This window comes from Neovison vison, chromosome 11 (assembly GCF_020171115.1).
Source record: "Neovison vison isolate M4711 chromosome 11, ASM_NN_V1, whole genome shotgun sequence".
Classification (NCBI taxonomy): domain Eukaryota; kingdom Metazoa; phylum Chordata; class Mammalia; order Carnivora; family Mustelidae; genus Neogale; species Neogale vison.
The window spans coordinates 89,391,554-89,410,444 of record NC_058101.1 but is presented as its reverse complement, the minus strand read 5'-3'; the positions used below and the strand labels follow the sequence as shown (position 1 = coordinate 89,410,444).

The window sequence follows — 18,891 nt, the reverse complement described above, 5'->3', positions numbered from 1 at the left end:
TAGCCCAGTTTATACAGCCCGATCCTGAGTGATCTCATGAGAGCACAGAAACAAGCAGGAGAAAGTGTGGTATATTCTGGAAAGAAGAGGAGAACGGTCAACCAGAGAAAAATAAGATAAAAGAGTTTTCCATTGTGAGTACTTGATAGGTGACTTTTTAGTGTTTTTTGTTTTGTTTTGTTTTGTTTTTTTTTCCCCAGCACACTTAGAGGTGGGTGTTGTGGGCTACCTTGGCCTAAACTTGGAGTCTGACATTTAGTCACTCGGGAACACAGTTCTGAGCCTTTGGTTTCCTCTGTCTGCCAGTGACATTTAAAACATCTGTCTAGCAAACTCAACCTGGAATAGTGGATGTGCATCTGCCCTTTGTAGTGGAATCCCAGAGCTTTGTTGTTGTTGTTACAGTATAGCTCCACTTGAAGTTTTCATTTCTAGCCCCAGATGGAATACTGACTCCGAGCCTGGAATAGGAGCAGAAGCCAGAACTGAGATTCCTACATTTCTGCATTCGAACATTTTCTGTTTCTGAAGGAGTTCAAGTTAACCCCAGGTGCATCAAATTAGAGTTGTGTATTCAACACGACTTTATAGAAGGCCCTCCTCGAGTACGAACGAATGTATGTTGAGTAAACATCCCAAAAAGATCCCATTAAAATGTAAACATGAAAGAATGCTCAATACAGCTGTGGTCTTACCATCTGCCTTGTGCTGCACATCTGGCGGAAACTGGTCAGGAGCATACCACTGATAGTCTGGCTGTGTGGAACAATAAAACATTATTATAGCAATATGGACTTCAAACAAAACATAGTGGCATATTAAAAATATAATTATACTATGTGGCTTTTATTACGTAGGCAGCACAAAAGTCCTTTCTATCCAAACCTGTTGCCAATCTTGCTTATTTCTCTTACCTCCTTCATCACTATCCCCATCTCCCAACCCCCGCCCCCCGCCCCAAATCCACTTTGTGTTGGCCAGAGTTCCTTCTACTTTGGGGTTGTGGCATTTTTTCTTTTTTTTTTTTTTTTAAAGCAGATGTGTTTGGGATATCTGCAGAAGTATAAATACTTCGGTAAAACTTACTACAGTCCATAAATAAAACAAAGCAGTTTACCATCAATAAATACTGCGCTTAAAGCACTCACACGGGAGACAACAGAGAGACCAAGAGAACAATGACAAGTTTAGTGTTTTGGGGTACAAGGAAGAAATCTAAGCCATTCAGTGAGGAGAGCGCTTACAGAGGCTCAGGACAATGAAGCAGGGCTGATCTTTCTCTTCGTACTGTTCCTCCATGAAAAGTACTCTCTAGATCGTTCAGAGAGTTTAGATTAGAAAGGGGGTAAGAGGTGAGGGTAGACTTGGATTTTTCTTGTGGGATTTTCTTCTAGGCTTCACCAGTTAAGAACACCTACATATTGGACATTGGGAAACATGTCAAACAAACTGCTTTGAGTAAATCATAAACTACTGACCCGAAATTCAAGATAGAGTTCCAAGTCAGAGGGAGAGAAATCCAAGATGGAGTACCTCTATAGTTAGCCACTCAGAACAGAGCAACCCAGCCTTCCCTGCCCATGAGGATGGTCTGTCTTCCTGCTCCCAGTGCTCACCCCTGCCTCCTACTCCCCACCTCCCAAGACACACAGAATACAGATCTTTTGTGCTCTTAATTAATTACCTCCTGAAATAACTCCTGAAAATGTCTCTACCGATAAGCCAACAGGGAGAATTTGCAGGGGCTGCCAGACCACTGAAAGTTGCCTTAAAGCTCAATTATCTGACAAGACACTAAGAAACTCTGCATTTAGTATAGTCTGACCCCACTTTACCCCCACTCAGACACCTAGGCTCTTGGCTCATTTTGGTCCACGAAAAAGCTAAAAGAGGAAATGAGATCACCTCTGTTTTTTATCTCCTCGTTTATTTTTAGATGTCTCAAAGAACACATAGGAAAATTGACGTGAGCCTCGGTTTTAGATTCCAGGAGAGTTGCCAAAAGAAGGCAAATATACTGTAATTTTACAAACACTACTGCTTGTCCTTTAATTCAGGCTTAGAAATAAGCATAAAACATGAACTCTTCTTTTAAAATGAACTCCAGGAGTGAAATTCTACTGTTACACCAAGATTCTGTTTGACTGAACACTGCCTGATAATGTAGGCCATTATACATGGCTTGGAATCTTTTTCAAATACAAGACTTTATTTGGTGATAATTTTACATGGTCTGGACTACCTTGCCTCTTATAATTGATCGGGCAAGTCTGATGAGATTTTATAATAGGTGAATTTTTGTCTTCTTTTCATAAATGAGTATTTGAAGAAAACAGTCATTTTTACTTCTAGATAAACTTGCATGACTCATTGGTTTTATTGTTAACCTTTCACAAGAATATTTCTCCAATTCCCGCACCTGTAGGAGCTCAATCCAAAGTGAACTCCTATCTCTTTATGTTTCCCACAATATTAATTTACTTCTACATTCTGAAAGACAAAAGTTTAAGGAATGATAGCTGTGTTTGGAAATTCCCAGAAGTGTTTCTGGTAAAGATTGAAAAGTAAGCAGACAGGTAAAGAAAAAAGGAAATGGGGCAGGGTGAGCAGATAGAAGTGACAACGGGCGATAACACAAAAACAACCCAATTCTCAGCAGTGTGCTGTGTGTCACACCAGGGTCAAAGAAGGGATGCTCATTAAATTCTGACATGCCTCTGCCACCCAAAGAGTCATTACCTCCTCCCTTGGGAAAAGGACTTTGAGTCACACTCAAATACAAAAGTATGGCAAGCAAGAGATTCATGCTCTCCGTAAGTGCTCTGCCAGGAAAATCCCAGTTAAAATCTCAAGATTCTTTGCATAATTAAAAACACAGTTAACACAAAGTAAGGGGGAGGGGAGTTGTCTGAGCATTTCCAAAATGCAGAAAATGCATAATTTTTTTTTTTTCCTGCATAAAGACAGTGTCTATGTAGCCAAAACACAGAGTAGAGACCAGCGTCCAGATGGTGGGGGAGGGTAGGGGGAATAGTGCTATGGAGAAGGGAAGGAAGGATGCTTTGGTTCTGGTTTATTCAGGTTGACTGTCCAAATCAATTCAACTCACAAATAATTGCTCCACAGTTCATTTCATTTTGCCTGGCTAGACACAGCCACAGAGAGCAACTTAAGTGGGTCACTTTTTCTGGGATCCTTTAAGAATTTTAATTGGAAAATGTCAAAGACTATATTGCACAGATGTAGCCATATCCAGTAGTTCAGTATAAGTTTACAACTGAAAAAGGCATCTCTCAGACTTGCTATATTCATTTTGGTTCTCTTTATGCACAAAAGCCCTCTTTTGGAAGAGTCAGGTATGTCATTTAAAATGGCCTTTATAAAATGTTGTGTGTTTGTTCAATGAATTACAGCTCAATTTGATGCCATTCAGTGAATTTATTTGTATCCACATGTGTCCTATGGATTCCGTGTCCCAAAAAGTGTAGAGTGTACCGTGACCACTGTAACCCTCTAATTTAGAGGCCAAGATAAAAAGAGGCTCTTTCTGTGGACAAGAGTGTGTGTCCAAATTATAGAGACAGACAGCATTTCTACCAGGAAAAAAAAAAAAAATACTGGCACCTACTAGGTAATATAAGCATTCGTGTGTTGAGACACAAGCTCTTACTTACTGGGGGCTTCTGTTGATCCCGTGCAGCTCCAGGGCCTGCTGGTGCGCATGGATCCTGCCCGTGGGAATTCAAGCCGCAGTTACACATCGGGAACAACATCTGGGGGAGGATAATGTCGTTGGTTCACTTGACGTGGGTGAAACTGGGGAGTCACACTGACACTTGCTTTATACAACCCCAGGTTTGGCTGAAATCTTAAGGTTCCTTCGAACTCTTTCTAGTTCCCAACTCAACCTAGTGGGAGCACGGATGTGACCTCTGGGCTGACAGCAATGAGGCACCCAGGGAAGATGATTAGCTTCTGATGTTGAAGACATCAGAAATGCTTAAATGGTATAGACTGAACTTTATGTGTCTGAGTAATCTTCACAGAGAGTCCTCACTTAAGAAGAACCAGCCATTGAAGCCATAAAAGAAGTTTTAACAAGACTCCTACAGCATAATGGAAGTCCAAAGAGGAAATTAAGAATTAAGAGAAATAATAGTCATCCCTGAAGCCTACTAGAGAACCAATAGGACAGAACACTTCCGTGCCAAGAAGATATTGTATTTTCTCAAAGAGGCACAAACCTTTGATGTAATTTTCCACTGTACACTGAGTACGCAACTGCAAGAAACACCTAGGAAATATACTTACCAGGTGTTCATGGGTCTATGAAAAAATCCCCATAGATTTCTATGTGCTAAGGCATGTGCTACTGGTAACATGTTCTGGAAAGCATGTGTTTTTCATGAGTGTTAGGGCTGAGAGGCTTTGGTGGAATGTAAGCATTATCTATCCATTGGCATTTTAGTCCCTAAAGCAAAGCCTGGGTTGTTCTTGAACATCTGAGCAGAGCCTGAATACATCTTTAATTGCAACCATGAGGAACTGCTGTGCCCAGGAATAAATGTGGGGGCAGAACTTAATGTTGCCATTTCAACTACAATCAGAAGATTGGTGAATTCAGGTTAAGGAGTGACGTACCTGTTTTAATTGCTTTTCGAGTTTTTCTTTCTCCATCTGACAAGCCTTTATCTACAGACAAAACAAAGGCATTTGTTTATCGAAAGAGTCCACATGGTTCATTCTAAAGTTACTCTTGACCCAGCTGTCAAGATCTGCTCAGAAGCCCCAGGAGTGAAGCACTGATACAGCAGTCATGCATTGAAAACAGTCACGTTTTGGATTTTCCAGACCCGCGTTGATTCTATCTTGAAAACCCAAGTAAAGTCTGGAAAGTGGAATCATTTTAAATTGTTATTTCAATTTGTTGAAACAACTGTCATTCTCAGTTTTAGGTTGATATTCTGATATACAGACATAAATGTAGAGAAGAAGGAAGAGATAGGAAGAGATAGAGGAAGGAAGAGATAGACACAGAAACAGCTTCCACGGCTTATTGCAGAATTGGAATCGGTCTGCTGTACACTCAAGAGCTACCACAGTCAATGCTAGAAGTTGTGCACGCACTTCCTCCGTGCCGGACACTGATCTACGGCTTTACATGTAATAACTCACTGATTCCTCCCAATGCCTCTATGTGATACTCAGTGTTACTATCCCTGTTCTACAGATGAGGACACGGGGCTCTGAGATACTGAGGAACTTGTCCAATGTCGCACTGCTGTACTTTATGGCTTCTCCCTATTTAAGGCCCAGCAGAGTTACCCACCCTGGAGTTTTTCAACATCCGACACAACTAGAGAAAGCCGTTTTTGTTTGACTCGTTAGTCATGCTCTTGTCATCCCCACACACCCTGTTCCTCATCCATGTAAGGCATATATCCCCACTGAATGATACTGTTCCAAGTCCTGCCACTCTCCTTCCTTTGTCCTCCCATTTAGCATTATACATTTTCCATGTGACTTTTTATAGTCCAATGGGTACTGTGTACAATCAGTTTTCATAACCCACAGGAGTTATGTTCTGTAAAGTCACCATGAACATGAAGTGGCGAATGCAACCACTGCTTCTCGGGAAATGCAGGGTTAGGTTCCTACGAGCTTCTGGTCAGACCATTTTTGTTGACTGATCAGTACAGAATCTTGTTTTATGTGTGTTTCTGCTAAAGGCATCTTATTAAATATAGATTATTGGTCCATTAACATTGAACTCTTGGCCTATAGTATCATGTTATTCCCTGAACGAGCATGTCTAACATGTCTTTTCAGCACTCTGTGGGGGGCATTTTAAGCAAAGCAATAACCAACAAAAAGGACAAAAATGAGAACATGTGGGACAAAATAAACCACAAAAAAGACAACTGTTATAGTCTGAGAGCCGAAACAAGGAGGCAAGGCCTTGTTGGACCTCAACTGGGAACAAGTGTGCAAGGTGACTCAAGTTTTTTTCTGCTCTGTACATATTCACAAATGGACTTAGGTGGCACCAGTATTGATTTTTGGGGTGACAGATACATTTCAGTGAGCAGGCAGATACACCAATATGGAATCCTTAAGGACTATCAGAAATCCACAAGGATAGACTATAAGGAATCCATACGAATAGACTATATATGTCTCCCTCATTATATTGTCAGTCTTTAATAGCAAGGATCATTCTTTTAGTTCCTCACAGTATATAACAAATGCCTTGGAGAAAGAAAGCATCAAAATTAAATTACAAGGGACTAAATGTGGCATGTTAATTATGTAACTAACTGACTCTGTTTAAAAACTCCCCCTGCCAACAGACTAAAATCATTTTGTGAAAAACCTGTGAGGCATGACCCAAACTAGATGTTTTTGTATAGTGTTTGTTTGTTTTTTTTTTTTTTTTTCATTTCACCCTGAGAACAACTTTGTGAAGTCAGGAGGTGGTGGAAACCATCATCCATATATCTCACAGGTGAGTACACTAAGAGATTTAGAAACTTACTTTTAGAGACAGAGGTTTTAGAATTATAAGAAATATTTTAGAACCCATCTGGTTCAACTTTGTCATTTTACAGGTGAAGAAAAGGAAGCGCAGAAAAGTTGGAGAACTTGCTCGGTGTCATTCCTGATTGTCAAAGCAGGGACAGACATGAAGATTCTACCCCTGCTCCTACTCCTAAGTATCTCTAAGTATCTTGCTCTTTACCACACTCCCATTTTACTAGTCATTGGCTTAAAACATCCTTAGCGATAGAATGAATAAACTCTGGTACACAGGAAACTAGTGCCAGAATAATTTGACCTAAGAATTCCTTTTTTGGACACAGATAATACGCTATTCAAATAACATCATGCCAATTCTATTATATCATGGCATTCGATTTGCTGTTAATACATTAAACATAGTTTGTTAAGCCATCTACTATATCTTTGACTAGAGTGAATGAGACTTTTGAAAAATAAATGGTTCGGGGTGCCTGAGTGGCTTCATTGGTTAAGTGTCTGACCCTTGAATTCAGCTCAGGTCATGATCTCAGGATCATGGGATGGAGCCCTGTGTCAGGCTCGTGCCCAGGAGGTATCTGCTTGAGATTCTCTGCCTCTTCCTCTACCTCCACCCCTCCCTCAACTCATGCATGCACGAGAGCTCTCTCTCCCTCTGAAATAAATCCTTATTTTTTTAAATGATTTTATTTATTTATTTGACAGAAAGCAAGCAGGAGAACACAGGCAGGGGGAGCAGCAGAGGGAGAGGGAGAAGCAGGCCCCCCACCAAACAGGGAGCCTGATGTGGGTCTTAATCCCAGGACCATGGGATCACGACCCAAGCTGAAGGCAGTAGCTTAACTGAATGAAACACCAAGGGTCCTAAATAAATAAATCTTTAAAAAAATGAAAAATAAATGCTTGGACTATCATCATTTAAAGAAAAATTTTGGTAATTTTAAGGTGTCATAAAGATTATCCCTTAGTTTATCAATACAATTATACCATACTCTATGTAGACAATGCATTATTTTGCTGATATCAATTAAAAGTTAGTTTACAGATGATAGAGAAATAAAAATTATTTGTGGATTATAGTCTCTATTTAGATTGTTATGTGTTCCTGGAAGCACTAGAATGTCTACAATGGCAAAGACATTGCCAATCTTAGACACAGATTTATCATCAATCTGAATTTAATATAGTAGAATGAGCAAATTAAAATCTGGCTGGAAGTAAAATAATTAGTGCAGTGACAACTTAGAAGAAATTAACGGAGCTTTGCACATAAGAGATACAAATCAAGAGTGATTTCCTCACCGAGAGTCATCAGAACATTTCCTCGCTCCTCGTTTGTATAAAGTAAGGTGTGTGAATCATTTTCAGAAAAGCATTTTATTATACTTTAACGACTATTTTATTTTTTTAAAATTTCTTAGAAAATGGTTTGGTCAAATAATTTTTGCATGTAAGATTAAGAATTCCAAATGAATCCTTGAAAATATGTCACAAAAGAAATCGAGTTTAATTCACAGTACACTTTGTATTTGGAAGAAGAGGATGACAAATAGTTAAACATTTCTTTTGAGACTAAGAATCCTGCAGCTCTGAAGCTGTCACAGTATATCCCACAACAATTTCCTATTTACTGAAAAGCACTGGATGATTTTGCAAATCAAAAATTCTGTGGTTCATTTTCTTAAGCCAAAGTTGTGTTAGCTACATTTTCCTCATTAACATCAATATTTACTCATCATGCCACTTCCTGAGTCTACTTCTAATATATCCTATTACATTTAATTATAATACGTTTACATTTAATATATTCTATTCCAATAAACTACCATTATGTGGCTTCCTTGAGAGTGATCCAGTTACATTTAATCGGGGAACCTACTGAATAAAATTCTCAATTTCACTGTATTTTATATCTATAAATAACTTTTAGAAATATGTATGTTTCTGGAAGACAGGAACATTCCAATATGACCCATCAAAGAAAATGACAAGAGTGTAGAAACAAATTCACGATGCTGGAGTGCTTTGGATTTGAATTTTGAGTATTAAGTAGTTCAACTCCCTTTCTACCAAGATAAATATTATGAGAAAGAGATCAAAAGAATTGAATTTTATAAAAGACTTTGGAATCCAATTTCTTAGGTAACTCCTTAATAGATTTAAGTTAAAAGAAATCGCCAGTCATTTTCATCTCTTTACAAGATTGTTTAAGAATGATTTCATCCCAGGTGCTTACCTCTCAAAGAAAATCAATGTCAATTAACAGAAGCCAAAGTCTTGAATATTTTTAATGAAAAAAAGAAAAAAGCCACACACATGTGCTGGCAAAGATTATCTTGTTTTGACTTATACCTGAGAATTCAGCCTGTTCAACTGGGATTGAGAAGTTCGATTAATTTGCTGCAGCTCCTCTTTCTCTTGATTAAGTCTTTCTCGGTCTGATCGCTCCTTTTTGAAATCTTCTTCATATATTTGCACCTAGGAAATATTGACTTGTTGTTACTGTTGGCAGCCTTTTCTCTAAACTATTAAAATGATTTCAGAAGAGGTGCTATCTGGGTTTGTCCAATCTGAGTAATTCCTATCCTCTTTTCATGACTATTTCTTCATGATGAGATTCCATCCTAATGGATCTGGCCATAATTTTATCTCTTGCTTTTTTTAGAATGACAGTTCTCAACTTTTTCCTCCTTGAGTATGTGTCAGGAATTCAGAAGTAAAGTAACAACATGGATATTTTGAAAAAAATATTCCCCTCACCCATTATTCACTGCATTATTTCCTTATTGTGATAAGCATTCCTCTTGCCTAGTGTTAAATATCTCTATTTTGGAGCAAGCCATCCATCCCCAACACAAGGCTTTGATGTAGGAATAGTGTTTGAAGTTCTAAAAGACAGTTTACTGGCAATAGCTGTTAAGTGAAGCCACTAAATATTGGCGTGCCAGTTTCCAAATATAAATAGTAAATTGAATATGCAATAGAAATTAAAGGCTCATGTATGTGAAAGAGCCAAGTATGATTGTTAAAAGGTATTCACAATTGGCCTCAGTAATTTGGGGGATATGTCATTTTTTTAAAAAGTAGTAATATTTTAGTGGAATGCTTTGCAAGAAATATTCCACATATTCCAGAAAATCAAACCAAAAGAAAAACAGATTTGATCATTATTGTTTTTAACTGGCATAGTGTTAACTGATGGTTTGGAGACTAGCATGTGGAACTATAAAAATAAATGAAGCTTAGGGAATGAGGCAAAGGAATTTCTTTAAGACAATGAGTTAAATTACAACTTCCAAGGGAACCTAGTAGCTAGATTTTTGTCTATTAATACCAATGCACTCTGCACCTTCACCATGAATAATGTACCATGTTTTAACTAGAGGCTTATTAAAGTTGATAACAATAGAACAACATGTAATAGGCAAAAAAGGAAAAAAATAAACATGTTATACAGATCTAGATGCAGATATACACATTTAATTTTTAAGGTTTCCTCCACCAGAAGCATTGCAAGGGAACTACACAAAGCTAAGCTGACATTTTGTTTTGGTTTGGGTTTGGGTTAAGATCTGAGGCTCAGTTCCAGACAGAGTCAAACTAATGCTCTGTAAACAATTACCAGAGGCATTTGAAATGGGAGAAGCTCGTCTAATCAGAACTGAACACTCTTTATCAAACACAACACTGATAGCGATGTCATCACTGCAGCCAGGTGGCCAAGATTCTAGCTCAGCTTCTTTGTGAATTGAAATCCTTTAGTGTATCACGTGACACCTGATGATATAGTGATTGTGGGTGTCCAATTAAAAATGTGCACAGTTAAAATGTGTATGCATAAAGTTAGCAAAAAGAGCCACTCAAAAACTAAGGAGATGGATTCTGGACCTCTTGGGGATAATGAAAAAAAGGATACCTGTCATTGTCTGCATCCAATATGAGCTAAACCATTGCTGCAAATTCTATGCATGTGTAAGAGTGACTCTCTCGCATGTGGGATCCATTATATGAGAGCATCAAAGATGATTCAAGTGTCTGAACATAAGAAGTAGTTTTTTTCAGAGGAATCCTGGCTAGTGGCAATGGTACTTTAGGGGTTGAGAATTTGGCAGAGCTTTAACACTCCAAAAACTACCCTTATTCTCTTCATAGGTTTATTTTTAAACCATGTATTTGATCCTGAATGTAATGGGGCCGAATATTCAAATGGTTTAAAAGAAGAGAAAATGCAACTTTACGATCAAGAGCAAGATCTAGAATTTTCTAGATTTACAGATAGGCTACTTCTTAGGAAGTGATAATGATAAACAACAAGAACGCAGTTGCTTCATTCTTTCGTGTATTGTATCAACAATCCTTGGAGTTGGCCTTGTTCAGAGCAAAACAGCCAACAAATCAGTTCCAGGGACATACTTCCCAGCCCTTTGTTCTATCACATCCTCTCCCCCACCGCTAATATATTACTGACAATGTGTGCTTCAGAGATAGGATTCCTATATGTATCCTATATTTACTGACATCGCCATGAACTGTTCCATGAACTTTATCTTCATTAGTTTATTTAACCTCTTACAGGAGAAGAGATATGATATGCATGGGTGGCCCCTCAGCTAAGCCAGCTCCAGCTGGCTGAACTAAATTTAGATCCAAATCACTCAGGCAGTACTCTGTGCCTATAGCCCTATGTTGCTGATACATGTAGAAGCTAACACCTTTACTCTTCTGTCCACTTGGTCACGTGGGGTTGAGGCTGGGTGAGTGGGGAGGAGGAGGGCCTTGTGTATCAATAAATTGCTAGGTGGTGCCATCCACATGCAGCTGTCGGTGAGCAGAGCTGGCTCTTCAGTGCTTATGATCAGTGCAGAGTATTTAACACTGCTTGTGTTGTTCAAAGGCCTGGAGGCCAACAGCTCAGAATAACAGCCTGGCTGCAAGCATTTTCTGAAAAGGTCCAAGGTTTGCGGTGGTAGTGTTTTCAAAATAATTTGTGTCCACGTGAAACTCTCTAGATCAGTGCTAATAAAATCTCACCAAAAGGTTAATTAGGAAGCCCTTCTTTTAACTGTATGATCTTGGATAAACCATTTCACCCATTTGAAACTCAATTCCCCTCTTATAAAGTGTGACTTGGGCTAGCTGATATATATTCTCTTATCAAGCTTTAAAATTAGATAATTCTAATGAAAATAAATGCGAAGACTTTGGACACGTTTTGAATAGAAAGATTTCCAAAAATGTCCAAAGGAGCATAAACAATGGGCCCTGTGTTTGCTACATGATTGCGCCACTTTCAACTTCTCACCTGCTGTTTGAGAACTTCCATTTCTGTTCGCATCTCCTCATGCCTGCACTCCATTGCAGACTTTCCCAAACAGTCCTCTGAAAATGCAGAACACTCGATTTTCAAGGCATCTTGAAGAGCCTGTGTGATAAGTACGCGATTGAGCTAAGAGTTACCATATCTTATGAATTCCTCTATAATTGTTACAATGATCTCAAATGACCCCTGCAAGACAGAACTTCATTTCTGATGCTACCTTTCCGACTGAATAACTTTTCTTCTCTCTCCTTTTTTAGCATACAATTTTTTTTTTCAGAATCTCTGTCTTTTCTCCATGATGATGCTTATGTTATTCAACTGTCATTTTTATTTAGAAGGGCTTTTGATATTGATGTTGGGCATCTCCCTGCCAGCAAGCCAACCATGAAAAGAAAATATCTATAACCTTCCTTAAGATTTTCTGCTTCAGTCAAACACATACTTTATCAATAATGCTCAAAGTTTAGAGAGCATCAGGATCATTGCTACCTGGAGGGGTAGCAAACATGCCCATCTCTGGGCACTATCCCCGGAGTTCCTGAATCAGTAGATGTGGGGAGAGAGTCTGAGAATCTGCATTCCTCAAAAGCTGATGCTGCTGGTCCCAGATGACATCATGAGTAATATTGTAATATTCTATCCAGCCCTGCCCCCGAGAGAAGAGAGTGACACCCAAGGAAACGTTAACCCATGCAGATCTATATTCCTTAGATCTACTTTTTTGCTGCTCTTCTGCCCTGTCGTCCTCAGTATACCGTGCCCTGCCCTACCCACAGTCATATTTATTCTCTAATAAAACATTCATTAGGGGCACCTGGGTGGTCAGTAGGTTAAAGCCTCTGCCTTCAGCTCAGGTCATGATCTCAGGGTCCTGGGATCGAGCCCCGCATCAGGCTCTCTGCTCAGCAGGGAGCCTGCTTCCCCCCACCTTTTTTCCTGCCTTTCTGCCTACTTGTGATCTCTCTCTCTCTGTCAAACGAATAAATAAAATCTTAAAAAAAAAATTCATTAACCCACTGCAGGGTACAAAGAGTACTCTTCTTCCTTCCTTTCTTTCTTCTTCTTTTTTTTCTTTCCTAGAGAGAGCACAAAAGTGTGCAAGATATGGGGCAGGGAGGGCAGAGAGAAAAGAAAGAGAGACTTTCAAACAGGTTCCATGCTCAGTGTGGAGCCCAACACAAGGCTTTATCTCATAACCCTGAGATCATGACCTGAGCCCAAACCAAGAGTTGGATGCTTAACCGACTGAACCACCCAAGTGCTCCATGCTTTCTTTACACTCAGCCCAACTTAGTGGTTTCACTGGTGAGGAGGTGAAAGCAACAAGAGACACTTAGAATTGCCAACAAGATTACCATCATTATTCACTAGCCCATGATCTCTTACATTTACTATACTTTGTCAAATCATATAAAAGACATCACCTCTATTCTGAAGACCTCGGTTCGTGACAGGTTCAATAAATAGCCGTGAAAACTGAGACACAACACGCCTCATCCTGGTGTGGTCTGGGAGCTCACATACAAAATGACTACTTGCTCATTATCAAATGAGTCCTTTATACAAACAGAAAAGTTTCACTTTCAGAGTTCCAAGATTTCAATTCCTCTAAACTGCTTTGGTAGCTTCAATGATGTGCGTTTGGTCATACTATTAGTAACTACTTTCCTGCATTACTGTACATTATGGTTATGAAGATTGGAAAAGAAAAGCAGTTACTATCTTAAATGTGTGTAGACAGGCTAAGAATTTCCTAATAGAATGTCTTTTAACCCTATGGATACTGTCTAGCCTGACTGTAAGTATCATTTTTCAGGAAATCGTAAGAGAAACGAGAACTTCTTTCTTCCTCCAAGAACTTAAAAAAACAACAAATGTCATTTAATAATTTATGTTTTGTTAGAATTTGTTGCTAAGCTACAGAGTTTTAGGAAGTATCATATTAATTAAAATTTTTTAAAATGTGTTAGTAGTAATGGTGAGAATCTAGGATGAAATGAGCCTAATAAGACTTAAATCAAAAATGCTGATTTCATATCCTACCCCTATGAAGAGATTATTTTTGTGGGTCTTGTTATATTTGAATTTCCTGGTCTACCTTTCATGCTATTCAGGCTCCTAGAAATTTTACAAATGAGTCATAAACGAAAGGTGAGTTTAATCAACATTTATTCCACCTTGGGGTTTTCCAGCTTCCTTGAACAAACACCTGTAACCTACTCTAGAACAGTAATTTACTATCAGCATAGGCAAACTAAACAGATCTACCCATCTCATGATGGTGAGATGTTGGACAAATCAATTTTGCCCATGGGTGGCACTGGCTGATTAGCCTCAGGTAATTTCTCTCACTTTGGTTAAACATCTGGCTTCTCTTTAAGAACTCAAAGAAAACAATGCCCTTGGGTATTTCCTTCAAAGCAAATAAGTTGAATTGAGTACACACAGTTGTGTGAACTTCTGAAAACCATATGTTAATTACTAAACTGACATGCTACAAATTTCTGCTGAGTGAATGGGTTGGTAGGCGGTCTGCTTGTGCAAGGAGGTTGGGCCCCAAATTCCATGCTGTGTTGGATGGTATGCACAATCAGCTACCCAAATCAACATTTTGAGTAACTTCTATTTATTACAGTGGTAAGGAAAGAAGAGAAAAGGAAAGGAAAGGAAAGGAGAGGAAAGAAAAGAAAAGAAAAGCCAAGTCAAATCTATAGTGTAAAAATGAATAGTAATATCTTACACTTTTCATTAGACCCTAATACATGATTAAATGAGGGAAAAAACCTCATAGCTTATCATTGTATATCTATGTTTTTTTTTAATGACATCTTATGGTATAGATGTGGCAGAAAAAATGTTTTCTGGCTTGAAGTGCCCTTTTATTTTTATTTTTTCCCCACTAGTCATAAGTATTGCATTATGCCTGCTAAAGCAGGAAACTCAGGGCCAGATTTGGCTATTGAACGTATTATGTACTAGCTAAATTATTTAATTAATTCATCCATTCAATAAATATCTATGAACACACTGTGAGCAAGTCCCTATTGCTGGCATTCAGATTACAGCCGTAAAAAACAAAACAAAACAAAACAGAAAAGCTTAGGCCATACTATGACAGTTGTATTTGTGAGTCCTTGTCTCCAAATAATACATACTAATATTGTGTTTTATAACTGCATTCTTATAAAGATGAATGTAATAATATTAATATGAAAACTTTTTTCAACCTGAAGTCCATTTTTTCTCCTGATTTTAAGGGAAATTAAACATATTAATAGGCCACTATAAGTATCATGAGCCCTAGTACTGTGCCTGCTAGCCTGATCGAGAAGCCAGTTCAGCAAAACTCCTCCTTCATGGAGCTTACAGTTAAGATCAGGAGACAGGAAACAAATTTGATAATAGGAGACACTGAACATACATGAGATAGCAATAAATTACAAAGAAACGTTAAAATAGGAAATATCAGATGTGGGGTATGTATTTTTAATTAAAATGGCCAGAAAAATCTTCTCAGTGAGAAGATGACATCTGTTTAAGGCCTGAATTTTACTCAAAGTAATTGTTCTTACTTTCTCAATTTTATTATAATCCTAAGGGTTAAAATTCTTTACTGACTTTTAAAACATTTCTGTTGACTATAGATACAGATACACAAAAATGAAGGGTACACATAGACATGAGCAAAAAACAGAGTTCTTGGCTGTTCTAATTTCAACAGCATTTATGTTCTTGTGCCAACACTTACAGAAATGAATTAGAGAACAGAAGAAAACCTATCAAACAATATATCACAAATGGGAAATATTTCAAATATAATCTCAGTGTTAGTTCCTCTAATTCATCTGTGGAGGATTTCCAACAGAGAATAAAAGGGAAAATTCATTTGCCCTAAATTTTTATCTCTGAACATCGTTTTCCTCTCTTAGAGGATAGAGAAGTACATTGTTCAGGAAGTTAGTCACAACTTTCCCATCTTCTGATCAGTAACTGATCTCACAAGCAGATAGAGTATAGCAGCACATTTGTAAAACATCCTGTCAACTGTACAGGCACAAACTTAACACTTGGGGGATCTTTAAATGATCCTCTCAACACTAGTTAACCACAAGACGCACAGTTCAAAATACAGGCACTGGGTACATTTTCAAGGCCAATCTCCTACTCTTGTTTAAGAAGGCAATTTCTGTTATTTTGGTTAAGAAATATCTAACTTGAGGGGTGCCTGGGTGCCTGGGTGGCTGAGTCGGTTAAGTGTCTGTCTTCAGCTCAGGTAATGATCCCAGGGTCCTGGGATAGAATCCCGCATCAGGCTTTCTGCTCAGCGGGGAGCCTGCTTCCTCCTCTCTCTCTCTGCCTGCCTCTGCTTACTTGTAATCTCTGTCAAATAAATAAAAAAAAATCTTAAAAAAATGAAATCGCTAACTTCAGAGATGAATATCTTGACTCAAACATGTACTAAAAGTATTCCTATGGTCCACATCTGATGTGGCTCTCTGAAAAATCAACAGCAAAGGATTTGTTTTCTTGAGCAAGTTAGCAATCCCTTTCCCAGGAAAATGAAGCTGCTAGCTCTCGAAGACACACAGACACACAAATGCACAAACTCTCCCCAGTCATCCTTTGGTAAGCAATTCACAGGTAGCCCCTTGGAATAGCTAAGTTGAAGCAAAGGCATTTAACCACTTGTGTTTTTCTAATAGACTTGCCCCTCCAGCCTCCTGGCCCCCATCGGGACCCCATACCCCAATTAAAAGTGAGTTTTAGGCTTCTTATCAGGAAAGCCACCATCTCAGCCTTGGGTCTGGCATTTAGCATGATTCCATAGACTCTGCATCACAGCCAGTTCCATAGTGATGATTTTAAAGAGCAGCCTGTTTCCTCAGGAAACTTTTGCGGTTGACCAAGAGGTATGCTATTGTTCACAAAACACACTCGCTTAATATGGTTCTTTGAACTAAAAAAAAAAAAAAAAAAGTTCTTTCTGTCTTCTAAAATTTCTCCTTGTTTCTCTTTTTCATGATGATTCTTTGTAGGGACACTAATTTCTTAAAGCCTTCTTAGTCAAGTATGGCTGAAAGATGCAGACAGGAGTGACTGAGAAAATTACAGAGAAGTTCTGTGCAAGCTCCCAGGACTGGGAACAACACTGCAGCAAGGATTTTTTTGTGACTCTCAGGTAAAAATGTGCTCTTTATACAGGGACCTCCCCTTCCATCTCCCCAGCTTGTCCCAGCTAATACCTTATTGAGGCGTTTTATTTCACACTCATAATGTTCCTTCTTCTTGTTCACAAGAGCATTTTTTTCCTTCAAGAACTTATTTTCTTTCTTCAATTCGTGTAATTCTTCGTGTAGGCTCTCCTTTTCCTTCTGAAGTAAACAGAAAGAAAAAAAAATTGAAATCAATAAAATTCAGAGGACATAATATTGTAGGAATACTTCTGAAATACAACTGAAAATTTGAAAATCTGCTAGATTTTCATTTAATTGATCCATTTAAGCAATATTCTTTGAGTGGAGGACAGGGTTCGGATTGAGAAAATCTTTCTTTATTACTCAGTGCTATTAAGTTTTATGATGCCAAAAAGCTCAAAATGCCCAATCCTCATTTTTAAGGGTCACATGGGTCCACAGAATAAGCTAGTTCCCATGTACTATTACAAAGTGATAGTTAAGCAACTTAGTGAAAGTAATTAAACTCCAAAAAAGATAAAAAATCATTGCAACAAAAATACAAAATATCTCAAAACCCAATCCTGCCTGCATCATTCTGAAAAGGGGGAGAAGAGGATACAACTTCAGGCCAATGAGAGCCTTCACTACAGATAATTATTTAGAGCACTGTATTATTGTGATTATTACTTTTAAAAGGTAGAGGTTTAAAAAAAAGATAAAAAAAGGTAGAGATCAATTAGTCCAACTGCCATCACTCCTCCCTGTTCAAGATAACCTTCAAGATGTCCTGTGGTTTAAACAACTGAAGCAAGGTTTGTTGCTTTGACGCTAGCTGGCTCTGGATTCAGACAACATCTGTCTTCTAATTCTTAATTTTTATTTTAGATAGTAAACTTTTTCTGGAGTGAATTAGATTCTTAATGGCATTCAGATTTTAACCTAATAAAATAAATATTTCAGAATTTAGGTAAATCAAGATGAGGAGAGAGCTAATACGTAGGGTAAAGTATGCTCTTTTAGTTATTAATATTTCCCAAGATAATAATGAGATTTAAGATATCTACTTTAGGTTATTCTTTTTGTTTGTTTTTGTTTTTTAGTGAAAACCTTTCTATTTGCTTTAACTAGAATGAGCTCATATACGCTTAGAAAATGAATCAATCGCTTTCTAACTTGGCATAATTTAGAAGAAAAGGACTTCACTAGAATATGGTTCCAACTGCATGAAGGAACAATTGCCACGATTCCCGGTTGGTCAGGGTCTAAATGGAAAAGTAAGGTATTGCTCCAGGACCAGAAGGACTTGCTAAACCTTGTTTTCTTCTCACTGAGACAGAGACACCCTTCCCAAAATAGGAAACCTACACCGAGGAATGTCTGCACTGATTTTAGACACTGCGTTAAGATTGGTGCATTTGTTAAAATACAGCCAATGCCTCACAGAATCAGTCACAAGACTTCACCTTAGAATATTTACAGTTCTTGTTTTTTGTTAACATACATTAAAAAATGAGAGTCCATTAGAACTTAAGGTTTTCCTCCCATTTTCTACAATATCCACTAGCCTCAAAACCAAGAGTATTTTAGGAGAAACTTTTCGCCTTCATGACCACCGCCTTGCATTCTGCAGGAAATAATGGAGAATTAGAATCTGGAGACGGGGTCCAACTCTCATTTTCCCAAGTACTGGGCTGGCAAGGTTGGCAAGTCACGCATCCTCTTCACATCTCAGCTCTTTTGTCTTTAAAATGCAAAAATAATATTTTCCTCAGGGATGAGAAGAACTTGTTAAGTGAGATCATGAAGGTGAGGCCGCTTTTTAAAACGTCCTAATTTTATGATGATAAAAGCCATGCT

At 38.2% G+C, this 18,891-nt stretch overlaps 1 protein-coding gene across 2 annotated transcripts in view; it reads right to left on the bottom strand.

The window, feature by feature from the left end:
- TNIP3 (TNFAIP3 interacting protein 3) overlaps positions 1-18,891 on the bottom strand; it is a 68,123-nt gene that overhangs the window by 7,761 nt on the left and 41,471 nt on the right. Inside the window, exons 7-12 of one of the 2 annotated variants that reach the window (XM_044224086.1) lie at positions 17,101-17,229; positions 11,840-11,959; positions 8,890-9,015; positions 4,642-4,692; positions 3,675-3,728; positions 696-756 (exon numbers count right to left, since the gene is read on the bottom strand). In XM_044224086.1, the coding sequence (XP_044080021.1) occupies positions 696-756; positions 3,675-3,728; positions 4,642-4,692; positions 8,890-9,015; positions 11,840-11,959; positions 17,101-17,229 (541 nt within the window). Of the gene's footprint in view, positions 1-695; positions 757-3,674; positions 3,774-4,641; positions 4,693-8,889; positions 9,016-11,839; positions 11,960-17,100; positions 17,230-18,891 lie in introns of both variants that reach the window. The other variant, XM_044224087.1, reaches the window with a different exon arrangement.